At 49.7% G+C, this 24531-nt stretch overlaps 4 protein-coding genes across 4 annotated transcripts; 2 read left to right on the forward strand and 2 right to left on the reverse strand.

The window, feature by feature from the left end:
• Positions 1 to 14655: 14655 nt before the first annotated feature.
• EV420DRAFT_1281625 (uncharacterized protein) lies at positions 14656 to 14844 on the reverse strand (the record flags this gene model as incomplete). The annotated part of the gene is made up of 1 exon (XM_060468273.1): positions 14656 to 14844. A coding segment is annotated over one exon (189 nt), but the record flags the coding sequence as incomplete, so codon positions are not given.
• A 743-nt stretch (positions 14845 to 15587) lies between these two features.
• Positions 15588 to 17354, forward strand: EV420DRAFT_1653067 (uncharacterized protein; the record flags this gene model as incomplete). The annotated part of the gene is made up of 4 exons (XM_060478705.1): positions 15588 to 15931; positions 15982 to 16689; positions 16747 to 16877; positions 17161 to 17354. The coding sequence occupies 4 exons, from the start codon at positions 15588 to 15590 to the stop codon at positions 17352 to 17354; spliced, it is 1377 nt and encodes a 458-aa protein (XP_060322035.1).
• Positions 17355 to 18436: 1082 nt separating this feature from the next.
• EV420DRAFT_1487911 (uncharacterized protein) lies at positions 18437 to 18936 on the forward strand (the record flags this gene model as incomplete). The annotated part of the gene is made up of 3 exons (XM_060470582.1): positions 18437 to 18469; positions 18515 to 18842; positions 18911 to 18936. The coding sequence occupies 3 exons, from the start codon at positions 18437 to 18439 to the stop codon at positions 18934 to 18936; spliced, it is 387 nt and encodes a 128-aa protein (XP_060322036.1).
• Positions 18937 to 23357: 4421 nt separating this feature from the next.
• Positions 23358 to 24098, reverse strand: EV420DRAFT_1623588 (uncharacterized protein; the record flags this gene model as incomplete). The annotated part of the gene is made up of 3 exons (XM_060475954.1): positions 23358 to 23654; positions 23787 to 24035; positions 24078 to 24098. 3 exons carry the CDS (start codon positions 24096 to 24098, stop codon positions 23358 to 23360), a joined length of 567 nt encoding a protein of 188 aa, XP_060322037.1.
• Between the last annotated feature and the right edge of the window lie 433 nt (positions 24099 to 24531).

The raw sequence follows: 24531 nt of genomic DNA on the forward strand, positions 1-24531 counted from the left end.
CCAAGCTGGCTAGACCTGAATCTGACATTCTCCCAAGAGACATCTTTACCATTGCAGACCTCAGACAGTTTGTGGAGCCTTCATTGAAGCTCCAGCACCTAACTTTCACCTCAGACAACTACCCCAATGCAATTAACCAGGAGAGAGACTCTTCTAACAGCAGAAAGCTCTATGAGTACTACACCCATGCTGACTCTCCACTCTGGGTTGAGCCTATATAGTGGGTCATCTTCCTCCCAGATGCTGAAGGACAGTGGAGAATTTTTGAGTGGTTTGCTGGAAACCAATCCTTTCCAGATGTGACCTTCCTCCTGAACACTGTCTCAGAAGAGTATTATGACTTTACCCCTATTTTTCTTATCTTATCTTATTCTTATCTCTCGGAACTCCGGACCTGCCTATCTTATCTCTCAGACCCATGATATTCCACCGGCACACTCCTTACCTATTTACCCAGTTGCCGTCACCCCAGTTCACAGCTGCCACCCCCAGGTGACCAATGACTCACATGCACCATCATGCTTCTCTTGATGGCATCATGCTTCTTAGTAGTTGGACAAGAGTCAACCGCCAGTCGAGGGCGGTCTACGGGATGCAGCCTATTCAGACGGAGTCCCATGCAGATGCAGGTGATATGCGCTCTTTACTCTCATTTGTCAGAAGTACACTTCTTTTAGTGTCCTCACTCCTCATTCGTTGAAAGACGCACTTCTCGTTGCATGCGCCCTTGTAGATACTATTCTTAGTACGAGTCTAACATGTATTTAAGCTAGCCTACACTGTGGTCTTAGACCCCAGTTTTGGCTAAGGTTATATACTCCTAACTCTTACAAGCTCCTCACTTTCGCTATAAGTGACACCTAACTTCTCACAATCTACCAACGCCTCTCTAACACTGAATCACCGAACGCAAGTGACAGGATAGAGACCAGCCTTGGTTCAGATTAGAGTTAGTGCTTAACAATTAGCCGAAGCTTGCCCTTACTACCCTTACCATTGATAACGGTAACTGTACCACTTCAAGGCAGTCACTGTTATACTTCCAAAGAAAAGAAATCTTCAGCCCGTTATTTAAAACGGCACCCATCGTACCTCGAGATCATAAACATTCGTTGTGGTACAGCGAACTTTATGCCGCTCACCCCCTCAGACCGCACCGCCATTATCTTCAGAAGTACCTTCAGTATCTTGACACTAGTAACTGCAGTCGCAGTTCTCCATATCCTCCGACCAACCCAATGCCAAAGAGCACCGACCCCCAGAAGAGGGAGAGTACATGGGCTCAATGGCTCATCAACAGGAACCTCACAAACAACAAGCACCATCTGGCTCCGGTCCCTCACACCATGGCCAAGGAGGGAGCGAGATGCACTTTGACACCCCTTACCCGACAGAGAAGAGCGAGCCCCCACGCTCGAGCTTCAGGGCGAGGATCACTGAGACGGTGAAGGCAAAGAATCCCTTCGGGAAGAAGAGCTCGGACGACTCAGCATCCCTCCAGACAATGGAGACGACCGAGTCAACCCCAGATTTACCATCGAGTATTGGACCAACACGGACGGATCCTGGGATAACATGACATGGGGCAATGACAATGACTCCAAGGAGCCATCCATCACCTCCACAGAGTTATCCGCAGCCATCCCAGGGTTTGACGACGATGGAGAGCATCTCTACCAGAGGGGAACGAGTGGGTTCTACCACAACGTATTCAATCGAATTGTCCATGGACAAACCAGGTGAAGAACCACCTTCGAAGAAGGTGAAAACCTGTTCCTCCCTACCTGGGGACCAGGAGACATACAGGGAGTGGACAACGCAGGAGGACATCGAAGAGATGAATCTCCAGAGCCAGAGTGGCACGATGCCCCAACCTCCCTCTCGTCATACACTCCCAATGGAACTTACAGAGTTGAAGGACCCCCTTCATGGTGGGACGACGACTCCATCCACGAGTCAGACTTTGTTTGGCCCTCCCCCCAACCCGAATCCGAGGTCCTCCCTAGGACCCTCGTCACCATCGCTGACCTCAGAGATTTTGCTGAGCCATGTTTTGCCCACATCTCAGAAACTTCCACTAATGATGCTGTCGAAGACGGACCTGACGACATCATACTCAGATGAGCCGAGGACATCGTATTCACTGAGTACTCTAACAGTAATAATGAGGAGCTCCCAGAGTACTACACCCACCCAGGATCCCCGTCTAGTCAGGGACAGTGGGTTATCTTCCCAGGAGACACCCCTGAGGGAGACAGAATCCTCGACTGGTTTGCCAGAGACCAACCCTTTCCAGACCCTATCATTCTCCCGAACCGCGTCCCAAGGGAGCTTGACCAGACCTCTCCCCATCCATACCTCTACTGCAACTGCCCCATCTGTCGTCGCCTCAGAGCCCTGGCCACAGTTGAGTACGAGGGAGCGAAACCCCCTGACGAGCTTGAACCCTTCCTTGCACCAGAAGGAGGGTTCTTACCTGACGGATACGATGGAGGTTTCCTCCCTCCCCGAGGGCTATGGCCCTGGATCTGGAGATGTGAAGATGCCCTGGAGATCTGGGATGAGTACTGCTGATATTCTGGGGCGTATGGCAGTGGAACGATGACTGGGATGCAGGATATATGATATTCTCCAGATACCAGATCATCGGCTTCCTGCCCGATCATGACAACAGGTCAGATTCCTGGACCAGAGCCAGAATGGTCATCAAACAATGGCTCCAGGAGGATGAGCCCCCTCCCAGCAGAAGCCCCTCCGGTGACCCACCCGAGTTTGTCCAAGGCTCAAGCACAGGAACTTACGGCCTGGCAAATATATGATCTAACATGGCAGCAAATGTTAGAATGGATGAGCAGACGACTACGGTACAATGTGAATTGGACCACGTCTGATCAAGGACAAGCGTACTGTGCTGCAGAACTAGGTTCCACGCTGGAAGACAAGATACTCCATACCGAAACATGGTATCATGCCGCCATCGACTGGAACAAAATACACCCCGACCAGCCCGTAGCACCAGGAAGACGCTACGGTGAAGAGTCATTCCCTGAACTGGGAATAGTAGGCCTGGAAAACCCAATCCACAACACGGCTTGGGTGCTGTCCAACATCCTGAGGTTGGCTATAGCAGGAGGAGGTACCTTCCATGCCCGTAGCATGGGTGGAGAACCCTCACAATCAGCGCCCATGGGAGGAAAGGGTGGACCAGCACCCACTGCTCCCTCGGGAGGAGGCGGTGATTCAGGAGGAGCAGGAGGAGGTGAAGGAGGGCCCCCACCCCTACCACCTCGACCTCCAGCACAACCACCATCACCCCGTAGTGATCAGAACCTTCGATCACTACCGCGACCTGCCCATCCCCCTCTACCACCCGATCCACCAAATGGATGGGTTATCCCGGACGGACAAGCTAACCCCTGGGGAAATGTGAAACCAACATTGATAGAGGTCCCAGACAAATTCCATGGGAAGGCCAGCGACCTAGATCGCTTCTTTAACCACTGCGAATACTACTTCGAGGTGTTTGCCCAATACTTCGCGCTCAATGAAGTGTATGGGTACGGCCCAAGCTGGGTAGTTTTCGCAGCCCACCCATTTGGTGGGGAAGCAATGACCTGGTGGGTCCACCAGCAATAACACTACAAGGACCCACACAGTGGGAGGCATCGCCTCCCCTTCTGGGAGGTCTTCCAGGAAAATGTCTGAACATGTTTCAGAGAGGTAGCAGAGGTCCAAATCAAACGAATGCAATGGAAGAAACTGCAACAAACGCAGTTCAAGACGGCCATCGAATTCTTCGAGAGATTCGAACAACTGGCCGTGGAAGCTGAATGCTTCCACAATGACGAGAAAATGGAGGAAGTCGTCCCCCTCGCGATCCGGCCCAATATCAAGCAGATTATCATGGGCGGAGACAATATGTGGCCTACCACCTACTGGGAGTGGAGGCACAGGGTCCTACAAATGGACAAGAAATATCGAGTTCATCTTGCCCAAGGTGGGAAGTATCCCAGCGGGACCGCTGGTTCTAAGCCCGGAACAGCAGGGGGCTCTTCGAGTGGCTCGAAGAGCAGAAGGGATGCCACTGGATTCACCTACAGTGGTGAAGGTGAACCTATGGACATTGATCGTCTCAAAAGAGAAAAGCGATGTTTCTGGTGCGAACACACTGGACACCAGGGGCAGGACAATAAATGCCCGCCTGACAAGTCGAAGTGGCTAAAATTCCCAAAGAAGAAGCCATCAACTTTCGCAACCCGTCTCCGAGCCGTTCTAGCAGAAATAGAGGAAGAAGACCTGGCTAGCTCAACAGAGATTGAGGAAATAAAAGAGACGCCGGTGTAGGACTTTGCAATTCTACTTCGCCGGCTGGGGTTTATCATGGTGCATCTTATGACATGAATATTCATGCTTATGTTGTATCTGTAGATACTTGTAACAATATACCGCATTTGTCTCCCACTATGAAGGAATCACAAAACCTAAACGGTGTATCAGGGGATTACCACCGCCCGTCGGGCAATGAACCCTGAGGGTCAGGCATGAAAGGGTCGGACCTGACTAGCGACTCGAGGCTGTACCAGTGCGAGACGAAACTTGATCAATCGATTGAGGATCCAGAAGCAACTCTTGATCGTTTGATCAAGAACCTGGAACGAGTTCTCGATCAATGGATCAAGAGTCCAGGCATGACCAGGAACGAAGCCCAGGATCGACGGGGCTCCTCGCGCCTGTTCCCTCCGCCCTCCATTTGCTTAAAAACAGGAGGGGGACCCTCGAGTTTGCCCATTAACAGCATACACGGGATTTCCGCTGCTTTAACTAGCAATGAACCCCACCAGTCAAGTCCTAGTGCTGGCGGTACCTGCTGTGTCCAAGCCACTGCAAATACCCCTTTGGGGCACACATACAATGCAGAGAAGTCTACTGGTGATACGCCTGGTATCAGGCTACCCGTAGATTTTGCGATTTTACATCAGTTTATGCAATCTACAAGCGGTACAGAGAGCTACAGTGGAGGCTTCGCGCTGGTAGCTAAATACTACATAAAGAATGAAAGCACGGCAGTACAGAACGGACTTAGAAATGACGTCTCGAAGAGTCAATTCTACCAGCTGTCAACACGCCAAGCTAAGCCCCACCTAAACAAGACTATTACAGTCAAATCTCGGGGACTCGTCTGTATGGAGTATAAAAACCAAGAAGTTGAAGAATGGAATGAACTAGATGCCTCGTCACCTCGACGAGTAGAAAGAACCTGTCAAGAAAAATTGCTAAGTCGAGAAACAGATCAGCTTTCGAGATCAACTCAGGCTAGGAAAGGAATAACCTTGGAAGAATGAATAGCCACGTTGGGTACCGAGATGACCAACCTTGATCGCACAGTGATCAACAGAATATAATCTCGGACTTGCAGTCGATCGCGATCAGTGGTTACATCCTCAAGATCCTGCGCATACCGCAGTATTCCATACATACGGCGCACGGCAAGCCTTGCAGACGGAAGAAGGAGCACCCACGGACTAGTAGGGCACTCCTCGGTGACAGAATAACCTGGCACAGTCACGTCGAACTGAATAGAAACTATGGAATGGCGCGATACTTGTAGGATAGTGACTCACTGTTTGTATTAATTCCAAAGCTCGTACCATAATTACTGTAGATACGGGCTCCTATACCTAGAACACGAATTGTATAAATTAGCAGTGACTAGACACATAACGGCAGGAAAGCATTCCCCCCGCGTTTGTGCTAGTAGCCTGTATAGCTACCTAATCAATCACTGGTTTTATTGCATATCCTCGACTGAAGTGAATTAAGTTACCAAAGTCAACCCATAAGGGCGACTACAGTAATCTAGAAGAGTTAAGTAGGAAGTAGAGCTGTCCCCGTGTTTGTGCCTTGCTAGTTAATTGAACTGCTCCATGGACAAAGGCCTTGTGTTCTCTCTCTCCGAGATTAGCGATCTAGACGTGCTGAGTCGACTTTAAGTCAAAAGACCTCATCTAGTTGAAGTAAAATAAGCCTTAGAACGCTTTAAGTTCGAACAATCGTCGAGTTCAAGGAACTCCAGAGTCTGTGTACTCTTTGCAAGTCTTGTACTTGAAGTCAGAACCTGAGCGTTCTTTGTAGAGTGATTTTGCACTCTTTGTAGACCTCGGAGTCTTTGGTTGTTTGATTATTTGAAGTGTCCGCTAGAAGCTCTTCTAGACGACGTCGAAACGAGCATAACTTGCTCGACTATACCTTACAAAACAAGTTCATAAAACCCCGCTATCGCGGACTAGTGTACTTTGTGTAAAACACATCGAAAGAAGAATTGAAGTTGTTTTCAGACAAAACCCCACTAGATTATCTAAATCTAAGTACATCGCGAGTGCTTCTACTGTACTCACCCTCAAACTTATATACATTGGTGATTGTGTGTGTATGTGTGTATGATTTAGTATCTAGATTGACAATCTAGATGCTTGTTTCATTTGTGTGCTGCCCATTACTGAGCACATCATCGGTTCAACAGGTGACCAAGGGTGGAATCTTGGGGGTGCGACATCATTGTTCCCTGCAGGCGATGTCCGCCATATGGGAGGTCAAAACAAGGACTACGTAGTCCAACTCCTGGGAAAGTCACACGTAGTGGCAGTGGATCCAGACAATGGTGAACTGGCATCCCCTCTGTGCATCAAGGTTCCCCGATGACAGACCACTTCAGTGATGGTGAGGTCAGGGAGTCCAGGCAAGCCTAGGGACGAAGCCGAGGGCTGGTGGAGCCCAGCAGACCCGATGGTGGACTGTTGTAAAGCCTCTGGAGAAAACCCAGCACCACATGTGGAACCAAGTAGAAAGGATAACCAGGGAGCGGCCACCTCTACCCTAGAGGACACTGGCAGAAAAAGCTCAATCACCCACAAGGATCAAGCAGGCTGAACAGGGGAGAGAGGCTCCCCCTTTCAGGTACGTCTCCCCTTCAAAAATGGCACTAACGGCGGAGACGATCCTAGTTATTTAAAGAGTTTACGGAACTCTCCAAAATCCATGAAGTCCCAACTAACCCGAGTGGGTGTCTGCACCGAGGTGAAAGGGAGCTGACTGGTCGCATGATCATAGGGGCAGGGCCTTTGCGGCCTATGAACTGCGATGATGAGAGGAAGACCCTGATGCAGCCAACATCGGTGGAGTACTCTCAGGACTCCCAATGGCTGAAGCCCTTTGGAGCCGCCTGGACTCGGCGAGCTATGCGACTCGCCAAGACCCCAGGAGAGAAGATATCACTTCTCAAACAGTGGGTCCACCCCCGATGACAAACGGAGGTGGATGAGCCGCTGGTTACCGACTTGGAGAACCAAGTCGGGGAGTCCTATCTGGACGAATACTGAAAGCTGGAACATATGGACCAGCTCACCAAGCCACCCCAATATGTCCGAGGAGCGAAGGGGCAAAATATCACAATCACCCTACAACTGGAAACTTTTGATACTATGGCCCATCACTCCGTGAAGGCCCTGATCGACAGTGGCTGTACCAGAAGTGCTATTGACTGACAGTGGACCCGTGATCATGGTATCACCATGCATAAAGCAGCTCACCCCACTCCGGTCTATAACGTGGATGGTACTCGCAACAAGGGTGGCGACATCACCGAATTCGCTGAGGTCCGACTCAAAATCGGAGACCACAGCAAACACATTGAATTAGCAGTCATTGACCTAGGAACCACACCCATCTTCCTAGGACACGACTGGCTACAAAGGCACAACCCACTTATTGACTGGAATACGGGTTCGGTAACCTTGGCATGCTGTGACTGCCACAAGATACCGTTCCGTCTCCCAGATGAAGATCCAGAACAGCAGTGGGGAACCGAGGTCGAGGATGGGGATACCATCCTCATTATAGACTTTAAGGAAGCCTTTCACATACGAGCGGTGGGGCATAAAGCCAATGACTTAGCGGCCAAGGCCAACAAGGGAAAGAAAATAAAATCGTTCGAGGAAATTGTCCCCAAACATTACCAGGACTTCATCGATGTCTTTGCCAAAGAAAACTTCGATGAACTTCCTCCTCGCAAGCCTTGGGATCATGCCATTGAGCTGATTCCCAATGCCAATGCCAGCCTGGACTGCAAGATATATCCCTTGAACCCAAGGGAGCAAGAGGAATTGGACAAGTTCCTTGATGAAAACCTGGCTACTGGCCAGATTCGACCCTTCAAATCCCCTATGGCATCTCCCTTTTTCTTTGTCAAGAAAAAGGACAGAAAACTGCGGCCAGTACAAGACTACCGCAAGCTTAATGAAATAACTATCAAAAACCGCTATCCTCTACCACTTATCGCTGACCTTATGGATAAGCTAAAGGATGCGAGATATTTCACTAAGCTAGACATCTGTTGGGGATACAACAATGTTCGAATCAAGAAAGGAGACGAATTCAAGGCCGCATTTCGCACAAACTGAGGACTCGACGAGCCCATGGTTATGTTCTTTGGACTAACCAATTCGCCTGCCACATTCCAGTGGATGATGAATGATATCTTTAAAGATCTCATTGCACAAGGAAAGGTCACCATTTATTTGGATGACATCCTCATCTTCACCAAGGAAAAGGTGGAGCATTAAAGAATTGTATGAGAAGTCCTGAAGATTCTGTGCAAGAACAACTTGTTCTTGAAAGCGGAGAAATGCGAATTCAAGGTGCTCGAAACAGAGTACCTTGGAGTCATTATCAGTGAAGGATCCATTAAAATGGATCCGATAAAAATTGCTGGTATCATGGACTGGCCAGCACTCTCCAAGAAACAGGAATTACAGTCATTCCTGGGGTTCACCAACTTCTACTGGCGATTTATCTGACACTATAGCGTGATCGTCAAACCGATGACAAAACTCATGGGGAAGGTCCCCTGGACATGGGGAAAAGAACAACAAGAGGTGTTTGAGGAACTCAAACACCAATTCGCAACAGGAGTCATTTTGGCGATGCTGAACAACTACAACAAGTTTTGCATGGAGGCAGACTCCAGCGAAGGGGCAATCAGTGCCGTCCTGTCACAGGAACAGGAAGGGAAATGGCGCCCGATCGCATTCCTATTGAAATCTCTTTCCGCGATGGAATGGAACTATGAGATTTATGACAAGATTTTGAAATCTGGATGGATCACTCAAATCTGCAATACTTCTGCAAACCTCAGAAGCTTAACCACAGACAAGCACGGTGGGTCACCAAATTAGCGGAGTACCACTTCACACTCAGCCACAAACCAGGAGCGTCTAATAGGAAAGCCAACCTCTTGAGTCGGCGGGCCAACCACGACCAAGGCAAGAAGGACAATGACGATATTGTCCTCTTGAAGCCAGAATTCTTCTACACCTTGATAATGCTGACAGAGGAAGAAATTCATGGCAAAATCCGAAGGGCAACAAGCGATTGTCAGTGGTGGGACCGAGGGATCGCTACAAGCCTCAATCATGAGAAGGGGGTCATTGAGAAGGACCACCTTTTATTCTATGATGGACATATCTATGTTCCATGCGACCATGTCCTACGGGGAGAACTCATCTCCCATCACCACGATCATGTCTCTGCAGGACATCTGGGCATCGAAAAAACCAGAGAATTAGTCTTAAGAGACTACTGGTGGCCCAAAATGCGAAGGGACATGGAAACTTATGTGCGAGGATGCGAGGCATGTCAGAGGACGAAGACTGATATGCAGCGGAAAGCAGCTCCACTACATCCCAATGCTGTACCATCCCGACCCTGGGAACACATCTCAGTCGACATGATCACTGGGTTTCCAGAATCCAAGGGCTACGACGCAGTACTAGTCGTCGTAGACCGATTCTCGAAATACATCGTGCTAATCCCATGCATGAAGGAACTCTCGTCAAGTGGATGGGCCAAAATCTTATGTGATGAGATCATTTGTCGATTCGGGGTGACCCCCTCCAAAGTCATCTCTGACCGGGGGCCCCAATTCGTATCAAAATTCATCACCGAACTATACACGATGATGAATATTCAAGGAAATCCGTCAACGGCCTATCACCCTCAGATGGATGGACAAATGAAGCGGGTTAACCAAGAACTCAAAAAATACCTTCGAGTCTTCGTTAACCACAAACAGGACGACTAGAGCGAATGGCTGCAGTGGGCAGCATTCACTCACAACAACTGCCAACACTCTGCAACGGGCTTTTCCCCCATCAAAATCATCTTCAGACAAGATGGAGAGATTCGTCCAACCGCAGTGAGGCAGTCAGAAACACCATCAGTAACTGACTTCGTCGAAAGCCTCCAGAGAGTGCGCAAACAAGCGGAAGACTCTTTGAATAAAGCCGTTGAAGTTATGAGAAAGGCTTACTACAAACACACTCGCCCTGCGCAGGAGTACCAACCAGGAGATAAAGTCTGGTTGGACTCAACCAACCTTCACCTCCCCCGACCGGTGAGAAAGCTAGGCGACAAACGTGTCGGCCCCTTTGAAATAGTTTCCAAAAAGGGGCCTTCCGCATACAAACTAAAGCTGCCGCCAGGGTGGAAGATCCACAACAAGTTCAATGAACAGTACCTAACTCCGTACATCCCCCTGGAGTTTTCCAACCAGGAAAAACCTCCACCACCCGAGCCAGAACTCGTGGAAGGCGAAGAAGAATACGAAGTAGAAAAACTACTTCAAGACCGCGACCATATCATCGGCCGAGGACACAGCCAGAGGACCATAACAGAATACTTGGTCAAATGGAAGGGATACCCAGTGGAGGAGGCTACTTGGGTCAAGAGGAGCAATCTTGCCAATGCCGAAGAACTCGTCAAGGAATATGAGAACAAGGAAAACTGCATACAGGATCACGATTTGCGACACTTGGAAAGTGAAGGAGGACACATAACCATATCATCTCCTGGCTCTTCAGCAACCGAGAGCTCAACACTCTTTCCAGTCTCAAATAGGAATCATACCGATCCATTATCCTTCGATGAGCAGAGCTTTTATTCATTGGACACGGATGAAGAGGTCTTCAAAGACGAGTGTTCCATGTCTCCTCTAACGACTCAGACCGACCCTAGCTTCCTCCTAGAAGAACGGGGCATATCTGCTTGGGAACAAAACAAGGACTACGAATCAGATATGGAATCTACTAACTCCCTCGACCCGGGGAGTGAGTACATCTAAAGGACTGTCGGGACGACAGTCTTAGTTGGGGGGTATTATTACGACTTTACCCCTATTTTTCTTATCTTATCTTATCCTTATCTCTCAGAACCCTGGACCTGCCTATCTTATCTCCCAGACCCATGATATTCCACCGGCACACTCCTTACCCGTTTACCCGGTTGCCGTCACCCCAGTTCACAGCTGCCACCCCCAGGTGACCAATGACCCGCATATGCCATCATGCTTCTCTTGATGGCATCATGCTTCTTAGTAGTTGGACAAGAGTCGACCACCAGTTGAGGGCGGTCTACAGGATGCAGCCTATTCAGATGGAGTCCCACGCAGATGCAGGTGATATGCGCTCTTTACTCTCATTTGTTGGGAGTACACTTCTTTTAGTGTCCTCCCTCCTCATTCGTTGAAAGATGCACTTCTCATTGCACATGCCCTTGTAGATACTATTCTTAGTACGAGTCTAACATGTATTTAAGCTAGCCTATGCTGTGGCGTTAAACCTCAGCTTCGGCTAAGGTTATATACTCCTAACTCTTACAAGCTTCTCGCTTTCGCTATAAGTGATGCCTAACTTCTCACAATCTACCAATGCCTCTCCAACACTGAATCACCGAACACGAGTGACAGGATAGAGACCAGTCTTGGTTCAGATTAGAGTTAGTGCTTAACAAAGAGCTCGATCAGGCAGATCCCAATGACAACCCCAATTGCTAGTGCACCATCTGTCAGCACCTACAAGACCTTGCTTGGGCCTGATTTGACGAGGTTGGACCTCTCCCAGAACTCAAACCTTTCCTCCTACCTGACAACAGCAGCGAACCCATTGATGGGTTCATCCCACATCAACAACTCTAGTCTTGGGTCTTCGAATGATGCAACTTTCCCACTATCTGGAAAGAGTACTGCCTATATTTTGCATATGTATGGAATTGAAACCAGATCTGGATTGATGGAAATGCACACTATCTTCAATACGAGAGCATCTACATTCCCATCTATCATACCAACAGATTGAACCTCTGGATCAGGGCCAGAATCAAGATTGATCAACAGGTATGGAAAGGTGAGTATGACAATGACCCTCCCCTATAACAAGGGAGGAGATGAGTTTGTCCAGGGATCTAGCACTAGGACCCAGCAGTGGAGAACTCTTTAATATGACATGGAAACAGATACTGGACTGGATAGAAAGGTGCCTTCCATATGAGATGATCTGGACCATGTCCCTACAAGGAAGAGCTTACTGGGTAGCATCCTTAAGCTCAGAACTCAAGGAGAGGATTTTCTCTCTCAAGACACAATATGCCACTGCCCAATTTTAGAATGATATCTACCCTGACTGACAGGTATCCATTGGAAAATGCTACAGGTCCCCCACTATCAGTCCCAGTGATGCAGGCACTGACACCTCCCTAGCTGGAGTCAGTATCCTCTGACCAGTAGAAGATACTACTTAGCAACCTGTCAAACATGTAGGCTTGGGCCTATTTGCAGGGGGAGGAAATGGAGGTTCTAATCCTACACCACAAGAAGGCAGTGGCAGAGGATCAGGAGAGGATGATGGAGGAGGCCCCAGTGGAGGCAGTGGTGGTGGACCACCTGTGCCTTCCCCTTCACCAGCTGTGCTACTGTTGCCCTGCAGCAACCCAAACCCACAGTCTCTACTGCAATCCACGAAACCCCCTCTTCCTCCAGACCCTCTGAGAGGATGGATCATTCCAGATGGATAGCTGAACCTCTGGAAGAACATGGCCTCAAAGCTGATGTGGGTCCCCATGGTCTTCAAGGGAAAGGCTAGTGATCTTAATTGCTTCTTCACTCAGTGTGAATACTACTTTAAGTCGCACTCCCAGGAGGAGATGGAGAAAGTCATCAAGGCCACTATTCACCCAAATGTCAAGCAAATCATCATGGTCAGGGACAACATGTGCCCTGCCAATTACTGGAAATGGAAGGATCATATCAGCCAAATGGACGAGAATTACAGGGTGCATATTGCACAAGAAAGAGGATGCCCCAGCAGGACTGAAGGGTCTAGGTCAATGGTCAGTGAAGCCAGTGGATCAGGAGGCACCTCCAGTGACAAGAGAGATGCCACTGGTATCACATATGGGGGCCAAGGTGAGCCAATAGACATCGACCATCTCAAATGCAAGCAGCGATGCTTCTGCTGTAGCCATAAGGAGCATACCAAGCAGGACAAAAAGCATCTGCCAGAAAGTCAGTGGCTCATCAAGAGGAAGAAGATACCAGTGCAACACCTATGAGCTATGTTGGCTGAGACAGAACAGGAGGACCTTGCAAACTTGACAAGGATTGAGAAGATAAAAGAAACAATGTCGAGGCATTAGATGATTCAACCCTAGTGACTAGGACTCAAGTTTCTTTTGGTATGTGCTCAATTACAAATAATCACACTTATGTCGAGTTTAAAGGGGTTTATACAAGGGTAATCATCAAGTGAGTCCTCTGCACAGAGTTGACGTCTCCCACAGCTCACATATCCCCACCTTGCAGGCCGTAAGTGGGATATACATTCTCTCCACCTTGCTCTCACAAGATCACAAGCAAGAGAATAACTTCGTGAGTCTTGCTTTCTGCACCATGCATCATTGCTCCTTATCTTCCACCTATCACAGGTCGCAAGTGAAGTCATACTCTCTTCACCCTTTGGGTCGCAAGAAGATTGAGCATGAGTAAGTCGAGCTTGTACTAGTCCTTGACTGTTGTATCCACTCACCTTCACCTCCTAGGTCACAAGCAAGGCAGAACACAATCTCGATCCTGCAGATGGGCCATTACCTGGCAGACTGTGAGCAGAAGAGGGGACATCTTCTCTCTGCCACGTATCCTCACAGTCTTGCCAGGTATGACCCTCAGTATCCTCTCTTTACCTCGTATACTTACAGTCTTGCTAGATGTAGTAGTGCTCACTACCCACCCTGTTACATTCACACTTCTGTTAATTTGTGTACTCAGTACCTACTGGTAGCTACTGGTTGTATTCCTCCCTAGCAATCATACACCATGCAATCACATCTGGGCTCCCCAACATGCAGGGAGTCTAGACTTGGCTAAACAATGGGTGCCTCATACTAAGCTCGAGATGATTAGATATGCTTGTAGATACTTCTGCAGACAATATATCTGTTTTATCATGTTCAAACCAGACTGAGCTGGAATCACAAAAACCAGAGAAAGACTATCAAGGTGCATACTCTTTTATTTTTTTATTTTTTATTTGGTTGAGGCTATTGCAGAGGTGGTCCAGTGACACAGTCGCTTCCAACATGCAGCCTAGTTGTTGCCCGGAGGTTTAAACTGGGCAATTGTAATTAGAATTCACACTTAGGAATAGAGGTTGTTTTACCGTGAGGAAATGCTTTATGCACAAGTAGTGTGGGACTCAGGACAAATCATGTGACAGGGCTAATTCCTCGTACCCCTTCATGTTGTCCCCATACTTACCTTCTGCTACCCTGTCATCATGATTCCATACCCACTAAAACCCTGCATACTTCTATCCAATCTGGTGGAAGATTCTTTTCATTGTTGATGGAGCCCTTCCATGTTTTCAGAATGATCTCTTTTGGGAGAGCTTTCCTTCCAAATCTCTTATAGGTCATCAAGCCATCCAATTCAAGCCATTTGTTGATTTTCTTTAGCCATCTATGTCAGATATGATCAGGTGAGAATGGGATATTCTCTTTACTGATTACTCTCTCACATCAGGCATTCCAGATGACTTGAGCCGAGGTGGTCACCACTACCTTATAGAAGTGCTCCTTCCCGCTATCTCGCATACCATTTTGTTTCAAGAAGATTGGTACTGCAGAGGCAAGAATGGTCACCATTGAGGGAGGTTGCCAGGGGATTGTTACGGACTTTCCTTACTTTTCTTTATTTTCCCTACTCAGTACCTTACTGACTCATACACGCTTAGTACTGCGACACACGGACGTCACACTAGAACTTCTATTCGGACTAAACTGCCAGCTCATCATACCATTATGGACTTATGAATTACTATTATTAGGACTACTGCCTTGTATTTAAACAAGCCAAGCTGTGGCCTTAAAGCCCCAGCTTTGGCTAAGGTCTATATACCTAGTTATCGACTCCATCTCTCTCGCCTAGGCTGTCTAAGTCATCTGCTAAAGGACTACTTGTGCCTGCTCGTTGTACACTTGACCAAAGTGCGAGTCACATCATGAGTTTGATCTTGTTTGTCATACTAGTGGGTTACATTTAGCCAAAGCTTCTCTCAAGGACCTTCATTGTCAACCACGACAGTGAACGTCACCTATGAGCAGTACCACATCTAACACGTTTAACGTCTTCGCCGGTTTCCTAACCGCCATCATCGTATTGGTATTCTGTTTCCTATATGGATACCTCTGGTACAAATGATGACACCATGCCAGAGTCCCGCAGACCCCCGCTCCCAGGAGAGTATACTACGGGCTTGACGGACAACCTAGACGCACCCCATTCCACTACAGAAACGCCAGCACCTTCAGATTCCGCCACAGCACTTCAGCGTCAAGGGACGAGAACGTCCACGCCGACCTCCCAGTCCAGCGAGATGAAGAAGACGTGGAAGGAGAGGTTTGGGTTGCTGGAGTCGAAGAGCGCGAAGATGCCAGCAGAAGGGAGCAGCGAGTCGTCACAGACAGGCCTCTTTGGGCATCTGCGGACCCATCGGACGAAGAATACGGGATCCAAGAAACCAGGGTTGACCCCACCACAGGAGGAGTTATCGTCGGCCTAGGAACTCGTCCCCATGCAGTCCGATACTACATCAGAACCAGCACTGACAGAGGGGAAGAAGCTGTTATGGCCTACCACAGATTCCCCAGTGCCCCCAATCCAGATGAAGTCCCACAGCCAGATGAGTTCTACTCGCAGCAGCAGCATGACTGGGCGATCATGGACACATGGCACCAAGCCAACAGGCTCCCTCCACTCAAGGACGGGGAGATACTAGAGTTCGACCTCCAGTACCCCGATTCACCCACTATCCCCGGATATCCAGACCTCAGTATCGCCACCGGACATAGTAATGTCACAACGAGAGGAAGCGCGGACCCAGACCCCAGCGACATTTCAGACCGCGACCCCAGGGACACCTCAGGCTCTGACCCCTACGATTCCTGGGTCACTGACAACGAGCGGCATAACCCCGTACCCCTACGAACAGAGCTCGACAGCCATTACGACAGCCCCTACAATGAGTGCCATGGAGAGTTATGCCGCAGGCTTCAAGCCATTGCTGAGGACCGAAGAAGGGACTGGGAAACCCCCGAACCCCTCGTACCATATGTCAGGTGGACCCTCGGAGAATACGGAGAAGAGCCAGAATTGGCCCGATTTTTCTTTGACAACCCAATCCATTCGGAGTGGGACGTACTCTATAGAAGGTTCCAGGAATTCACCCGGGGAATACGCAACATGAATCGGGCCCTTGCCCGAAGGGGCGGTACCCACGTACCAGAGGGACAGGAGTTCCCCATACTACCGTGACCCGAGGACCAGCCCCTCTATTACTGGGCTCGAGATACTGAATCCTGCTGAAGGAATCGGTGGTACCCATGGGAGCACACCCAGTACACCAACTACCGCTACTGGCTCGCGTCATCGGACACCAAGGAGTCCACTCCCTTCCCCAGGGCAACCCCCGAACTCTACAATGACGGAGGAGAGGCCAGTACCTAAAATGGGCTGGTTAGAGCTTCTAGCATGGCAGGGAAGGTCATTAGTGAATGAAGGGTCCTGGTTAATTACAGATGCCACTAAATTTATGTCACAGAACGAATTACCAATGGAAGTACAGCAGGCCGTTTATGATGACGAAGTGCAATACCACGCGACCCAATTATGGAACTGGTTACATAATGACCATGCCCCCGTACTATGACCGTTTAATCAACGAAGCTACCCGCCATACCATTGGGCAAAATGGCCTCCCGAAGTACCTAGCCTTCCCCCAGGAAGCCAATTACTCGGAGGCATGCCTGAAGAAGGACCGGAAGCACCACATGGCGAGGGATGGGCAGACCCACCACCGGAAGTGCCCAAGGACCAGTCCCAACATGCCCGGAAACCTCAACCCAGCCAACCCCTGCCGCCACCACCTCCGCCGCCATCACCCCCCTACGATCCTCATCACGACTACGACCTGTGATCGCTGCCGGAGCTAGTTGACCTGGAACTTCCGCCGGAACCCCCAGGACCCCCTCCGGATAGTCCAGAACCATGGGAGCTGGAGTCGGCCGAACTCCCCTGGGGGGCAGTGTGGCCTAAAATGATGAAGACACCAGCACCGTTTAACGGGGCCTCTAGCGACGTGAAAAGGTTCCTGTCTGGATGTGAGGACTACTTCAACATATTCCCCTGAGAGTTCCCAATGAGTGGAAGAGGACACGCTCCGTCACGAGTAGTGTTCGCCACCTCGCTAATGGAAGGAAAGGTGTTGGAATGGTGGGTCCAGAAGCGACAACGGCTATATAATCCAATCCGCCGCCACACCCGTTACCCCACATGGCCGAGCTTCGACACAGAGGTCAGGGAGAGGTTCCGAGAAGCGGCGGAGATAAAGCTGAAGAAGGTCAAATGGAAGGCACTGCGACAGTCAAACTTTAAAAATGCAATCGAATTCTTCCAGGAATTCAAGATGCTCGCCATCGAAGCAGAGAAGTTCGGAAACGAAGAAGAAATGACGGATACAGTGAAGAAGGCAATTCGCACCAAAACCAAGGATATCATCATGTACGGAGATAACAATCGGCCCTGCAACTACAAGGAGTGGAAATGGAGGGTAAAAAGAATTGACGAAAATTACCACGTCCACGTAGCCGAAGAAGGAGGGAAGCGATCTGCCGGGAAGCAGACTCCCCCCAAGCCCAGCAACCCTGGCACCCTCGACCATAGAAAGGATGCCATGGGTACCACGTACGGAGGCCAGGGACTCCCTATAGAGATAGACCGCCTGAGGAACGACAGGCTGTGCTTCCGATGCGGGGGGCCTAATCACATGGCCCGGGACAACAAGTGCGACCCCGATCAATCAAAGTGGCCGATCAAGTCCAAAAGCAGTCCGAAAGGTGGGCAGGGTGCTCCTGCTAATCCAAAAGCCGGGCAGTACAAACTGTCCAAATCTATGATACGTGCCATGCTCAATGACCCCAACCGACCAGAAGACTTGGCCGCCACTACCCACGTGGAGGAGGTAAAAGACGAGCTGATGAGGAAGTAAGCGATTCAGTCATGTCAGCCAGGACTTTAGTTTCAGATACACATGTACGTCACTCACAGCATTCGAATATACCCCTGTTGCTGTTAAAGACTACAGAGACTAAGCAAGAATCGCATGGTAAGGATGGCATAGAAGGGGATTACCGCCGTCCACAGGACAATGAACCCCTAGGACCCTCGGGCCCGACAGACAGGCTGGGGCCATACCGGTGCAAGGAGGCTCCCGACATCCACGGAACTGGGAGTCCAGGGGAGGCGAGGGATGAAGCCGATGGCAGTACTCGAGGCCCAGCGGACCCAGTGCCGAGCTGTTTTAAAGCAGAAGGGAGACCCCCAGCCTCACTGAAACCAGGTGTACAGGGGATTACCACTGCCCACATTGGCACTGAACCCCAATCCCAAGCCAGCGGGAAATCCGGTAAGCCAACTGATGGAAAGACTGTAGTAGCGTGGAACACGGATGCGGCAGCGAAACAGCATTCACAGTGCATGGCTGCCTCAATCAGGATTGACTCTTGCAACCCTCAAGGCAACAGTGACCAAATGCCGCCCCAGGGCCCCCTTCGGCCCGGCGACCAAATGCCGCCGCAAGCATCGCTCCACCCACTGGTCACAGTAGAAGAGGTACCCGACGAGGAAGATAACTACAGTTACCTACACCCAAAGGAGGCGTACACAGAAGTGGAGAAGACCCGGGCCCTGCCCGTGGAGTACCTGCAACATACGGGAACCAAATGCCTGCAGGCCTATCACCCACACCAAGACCGACCAGAATGGATATGCAGGAGATTAAAGAACGCCCAGACAATAGGAGAGCAAAAGGAGATCCTAAAAAGATGGGTACACCCATCCAAGACCAAGGACGTAGTAGCAGAGGCTGTATGGTGACTAAAGGAGGAAGATGGGGAGAGCAGAGAACGAGTGACACTAGGGCTAGACAAGTTGGAGGAATTACGGGCCCCCCCTCAGTACATACGAGGGGGGAAGGGGCGTCATGTCACCATCCAACTAGCCCTGGAAACCCTGGACACTCGGCATTCCCACCAGGTCAACGCGTTGGTAGACAGCGGGTGCACCGGGAGCACCATTGATTGAACATGGGCACGCAACCATGGACTCCCCACCAAACCTACAGCCTGCCCCACTCCAGTATACAATGCAGACGGTACACGCAACAAAGGCGGAGACATTACGGAGTACGCAGAAGTTCGCCTGATCATAGGCGATCATGAGGAACATATCGAACTGGCAGTGGTCGACCTTGGAACCACCCCCCTATTTCTAGGATACGATTGGCTGCAACGACACAACCCCATAATCGACTGGACTACCGGGGCAGTAACCCTAGCCTGATGTGACTGCAGGCCTGTACCCTTCCGCCTACCTGACGAAGACAGTCTCCGGTGGACCGAGTATGAGGAAGGGGACCGGATCCTGATGGTCAATATGGAACCGGAAGTACACCTCAGAGCGGCTGGAACCCAATCCAACGACCTAGCGGCAAAAGCCAATGAAGGAAAACCCACCTGCACCTTCGAAGAAATCGTACCCAAGGATTACCAGGACTACCAGGATGTCTTCGCCAAGGAAAGCTTTGATGACCTACCGCCCAATAAGCCATGGGACCACGCCATCGAACTTATACCCAATGCCAAGGCAAGCCTGGACTGCAAGGTATACCCACTTAACCCACAGGAACAGAAGGAGTTGGACGCCTTCCTCACTGAAAATCTGGACAGTGGTTGCATTCGCCCCTCTAAATCCCCCATGGCATCCCCATTCTTCTTCGTAAAGAAGAAAGACGGGAAACTAAGGCCTGTCCAGGACTACCGGAAGTTCAACAAGATGACAATTAAAAATCGATACCCTCTACCGCTCATTGGGGAGCTCATGGACCAGCTACAGGGGGCCCGGTATTTCACCAAACTAGATGTATGATGGGGATATAACAATGTGAGAATCCAAGAAGGGGATGAATGGAAAGCAGCGTTCCGCACTAATTGAGGGTTGTACGAACCCCTCGTTATGTTCTTTGGACTCACCAACTCCCCCGCTACGTTCCAATGGATGATGAACGATATCTTCAAGAAGCTAGTCACCGAAGGAAAAGTCACAGTATACCTCGACGACATTCTCATCTTCACCAAGACCCATGCCGAGCACCGCCAAGTGACCCGACGGGTATTGGAACTGCTATGCAAGCATAAGCTGTTCCTAAAAGCGGAGAAATGCGAGTTCGAGGCCTTGGAGGTGGAGTACCTAGGGGTAATCATCAGCGAGGGAAGTGTACGCATGGATCCCATCAAAATCTCGGGCATCATGAAGTGGCCAGAGCCGTCCAAGAAGCAGGAACTCCAATCGTTTCTCGGATTCACCAACTTCTACCGAAGATTTATCAAGCACTACAGCGACAAAGTCTGACCCCTCACGCGTCTAATGGGAAAGGTGCCGTGGGAATGGGGGAAAACGCAGCAAGAAGTGTTCCAAGGGATAAAGCAATGCTTTCTGGAGGGAGTAGTGCTAGGCATGGCCGATATCACCAAACCATTCCGACTAGAAGCCGACTCCAGTGACGGGGCGATAGGAGCGGTACTATCCCAGGAGGACGAAGCAGGAAGGTGGCAGCCCCTCGCCTTTCTCTCGAAAGCGCTTTCCACCACTGAACGCAACTATGAGATATATGACAAGGAGCTACTAGCCATAATGATAGCCCTGTCTGAATGGCGACACTACCTGCTGGGAGCCCAATTGGACTTCGAAATCTGGAGCGATCATCAAAACCTACAGTATTTCCGAAAACCACAAAAGCTCAACCGCTGACAAGCCAGATGGGTCACCGAATTAGCCGAGTACCACTTCAGCCTCCACCACAAGCCAGGAGTGTCAAATAAAAAGGCCAACCTACTCAGTCGAAGGGCAGATCACGAGCAGGGAAAGGAGGACAACCAGGACATAATCGTCCTCACTCCCGCCCACTTTAGAGCTCTAGAGATGCCCTCGGAAGAGGAGATTCAGGGACGAATCCGACGAGCAACGATAGACCCCCGACTTTGGGACCAGGGGGTGGCCACGTCCCTCAATCACGATGAGGGAATAACCAGGGAGGAGGGAATGCTGATCCATGACGGGCGCATCTATGTCCCCCGGGACGCTCTACTATGTGGAGAAGTCCTCGCGAGACACCACGACCACATACTGGCTGGGCACCCCGGGGTGGAAAAGACCAAGGAATTGGTGCTGAGAGACTACTGGTGGCCGAAGATGCAGAAGGACGTAGAAGCATACGTACAGGGGTGTGAGGTCTGCCAACGCACAAAGACCTCCACCAGAGCCAAGAATGCCCCCCTATATCCCAATGAGGCCCCAGACAAACCCTGGGACATCATTACCGTCGACATGATCACCGACCTACCTGAATCCAACGGTCACAACGCGATCCTCAACATCGTAGACCATTGCTCCAAAACACTTATTTCCGTCCCATGTTCAAAGGAGCTATCAGCCACCGGATGGGCAAGGATACTACAAGATGAAGTAATCTGCAAATACGGGTGTATTCCCCTCAAAATCATCTTGGATCGGGGGCCCCAATTCGTCGCAAAGTTCACCAAAGAACTATACCAACTCATGGGGATCCAGGGCAATCCTTCCACTGCCTACCACCCCCAGACGGATGGCCAGACTGAAAGGGCCAACCAGGAATTGGAAAAATACCTGAGGATATTCGTCTCTTACCGACAGGACGACTGGGCCGAGCTACTACCCTTAGCCACTTTCGCTCACAATAATCGACAACACTCGGCCACCGGACTATCCCCATTCAAAGTCAACTTCGGGAGAGACGGCGACCTGTTCCCTAACACTTGCTCCAGCAACAGTAATGTACCCGCCGCCCAAGGCTTTGTCGACCACATCGCTAAAATACACAATGACACCAAAGACGCTCTAAATAAGGCCACCGAGCATATGAAACAAAGCTATGATTGACACTGTCATCCCAGCCTCAAATATCTAATCGGCCAAAAGGTGTGGCTCGACGCCAGAAACCTACATCTGCCCCGACCCAAAAAGAAACTGGACGACAAACGGGTAGGCCCCTTCCAAATTACAGCCAAGCATGGAGCTAGCGCATACGAACTGAACCTACCCCCCGCCTGGCGAATCCACAATTGGTTCAATGAGTCCCTACTCACCCCATTCCACGAGCCTAAATTCCCCAATCAACAACGCCCTCCACCCCTGCCTCCAATACTCATCGATGCGGAGGAAGAGTACGAAATTGAAGAACTACTCCATCACCGAAACCGATGGACGGGCCGGGGACGACATAGGAAGGAGGTCACCGACTTCCTCATCAAATGGAGAGGATATGGACCAGAGGATAATTCCTGGGTCACCAGGGCCAACCTCGCCAATGCGAAAGAACTGGTGCTCGAATACGAAGCACGACTAGGGGCGGACGTCAACAACCTCGATCTGGAATATGCGGGAGACTCAGGGGACGAAACGGATGACAATGACGATGACGAGGACATGGACTCAGTCGGGACGACTGAGTCTTAAGGAGGGGGTAATGTTACGGACTTTCCTTACTTTTCTTTATTTTCCCTACTCAGTACCTTACTGACTCATACACGCTTAGTACTGCGACACACGGACGTCACACTAGAACTTCTATTCGGACTAAACTGCCAGCTCATCGTACCATTATGGACTTATGAATTACTATTATTAGGACTACTGCCTTGTATTTAAACAAGCCAAGCTGTGGCCTTAAAGCCTCAGCTTTGGCTAAGGTCTATATACCTAGTTATCGACTCCATCTCTCTCGCCTAGGCTGTCTAAGTCATCCGCTAAAGGACTACTTGTGCCTGCTCATTGTACACTTGACCAAAGTGCGAGTCACATCACGAGTTTGACCTTGTTTGTTGTACTAGTGGGTTACAGGGATATTCCGTTGTTCCAGAAGGGTTTTGGTGAGCTCCCAGATTTCCTTTTGACCAGGTGACAAGCATGCGGTTAAGATGTGCTCCATGCTTTCTAACTCGCCATAACAGTGCTTGCAGTATGCACATTCATGGTATTTGGGCACAAAGTGAAGCCATTTGGCCCCAACTCTGTATGCCTCATGCATGGCCATCCACAGAAAGTATCTGGTGTTGCGATTGATGTCTCTGTGTTGAAACAATCTCCATAGGGCTGCTTCTGTTGGTCTCTTGCCAAACATGTCCTGTGCTTTTTGCATAGTGTTATTCATGTTGTCCACCATTTTAGGTCACCTTGCAAGTTTTTTCAGGCTTTGCTCTCATAGGGCTTTATAGGCCTGGCTCTGTGACAAGCTGCATAGAGCCACTCCTGTCACTTTGAGTGTTGGGTCTACCTCCAGATTTATGTCATCAACAGTATCCCACCATACTCCTTCATTTGCCAGGTGATTTGCTATCTCATTCCCTACATGTCCATTGTGCCCTTTAACCCATTTCAGTGTCGACTTCTGTTTCCGACTATGAAATCTTGCTACCATTGCCTGGATGATTTGTTTATTGGGTATTCCTATGTATTCTGAATTTTCCATGTTTCGAAGTGACATTGTGAGATGTTTCAGAATGTACTGTGAGTCGGTATCATTGTGGAGAGTAGCTCGTTTACTGACTTGCTCAGCCAGTTCCATCATTGCTATAACTTCCTCTATTTGATTGGATTGGGGGAGTGATGATGGAACTCTGTCAAGCACCAACTTGGATTGGCAAGGTCGAGCCTTAGTTTGTCACTCGCACTTTGGTGAAGTGAAACAAAGGTAGCGATGCAGACCGAGTTAAGTAGTCAGGACTGAATTAGTCGCAGAACTTGGAGTTCAGGTAAAAGTTGGGAGTATATGACTTTAGCCAAAGCTGAGGTTTAACCACAGCACAGGCTACTACTTAAATACAAGTTTGGTGCATTAATAATAACTGTACTACTATGGTTTCATGATAGAGAACGAGTGTGACATGGCCAATAGCAATACACCAGCACAAAAACTACCCAATGGTAAGTGGCCAGCTAGACGAGGAAGACTCTGGGGGAACTGTGCCCTTGTGGCCAAGACTCTGCCTGAGTAAGAATGT

The sequence above is a fragment of the Desarmillaria tabescens genome (assembly GCF_030435595.1).
Source record: "Desarmillaria tabescens strain CCBAS 213 chromosome Unknown EV420scaffold_145, whole genome shotgun sequence".
In the NCBI taxonomy this organism is placed as follows: domain Eukaryota; kingdom Fungi; phylum Basidiomycota; class Agaricomycetes; order Agaricales; family Physalacriaceae; genus Desarmillaria; species Desarmillaria tabescens.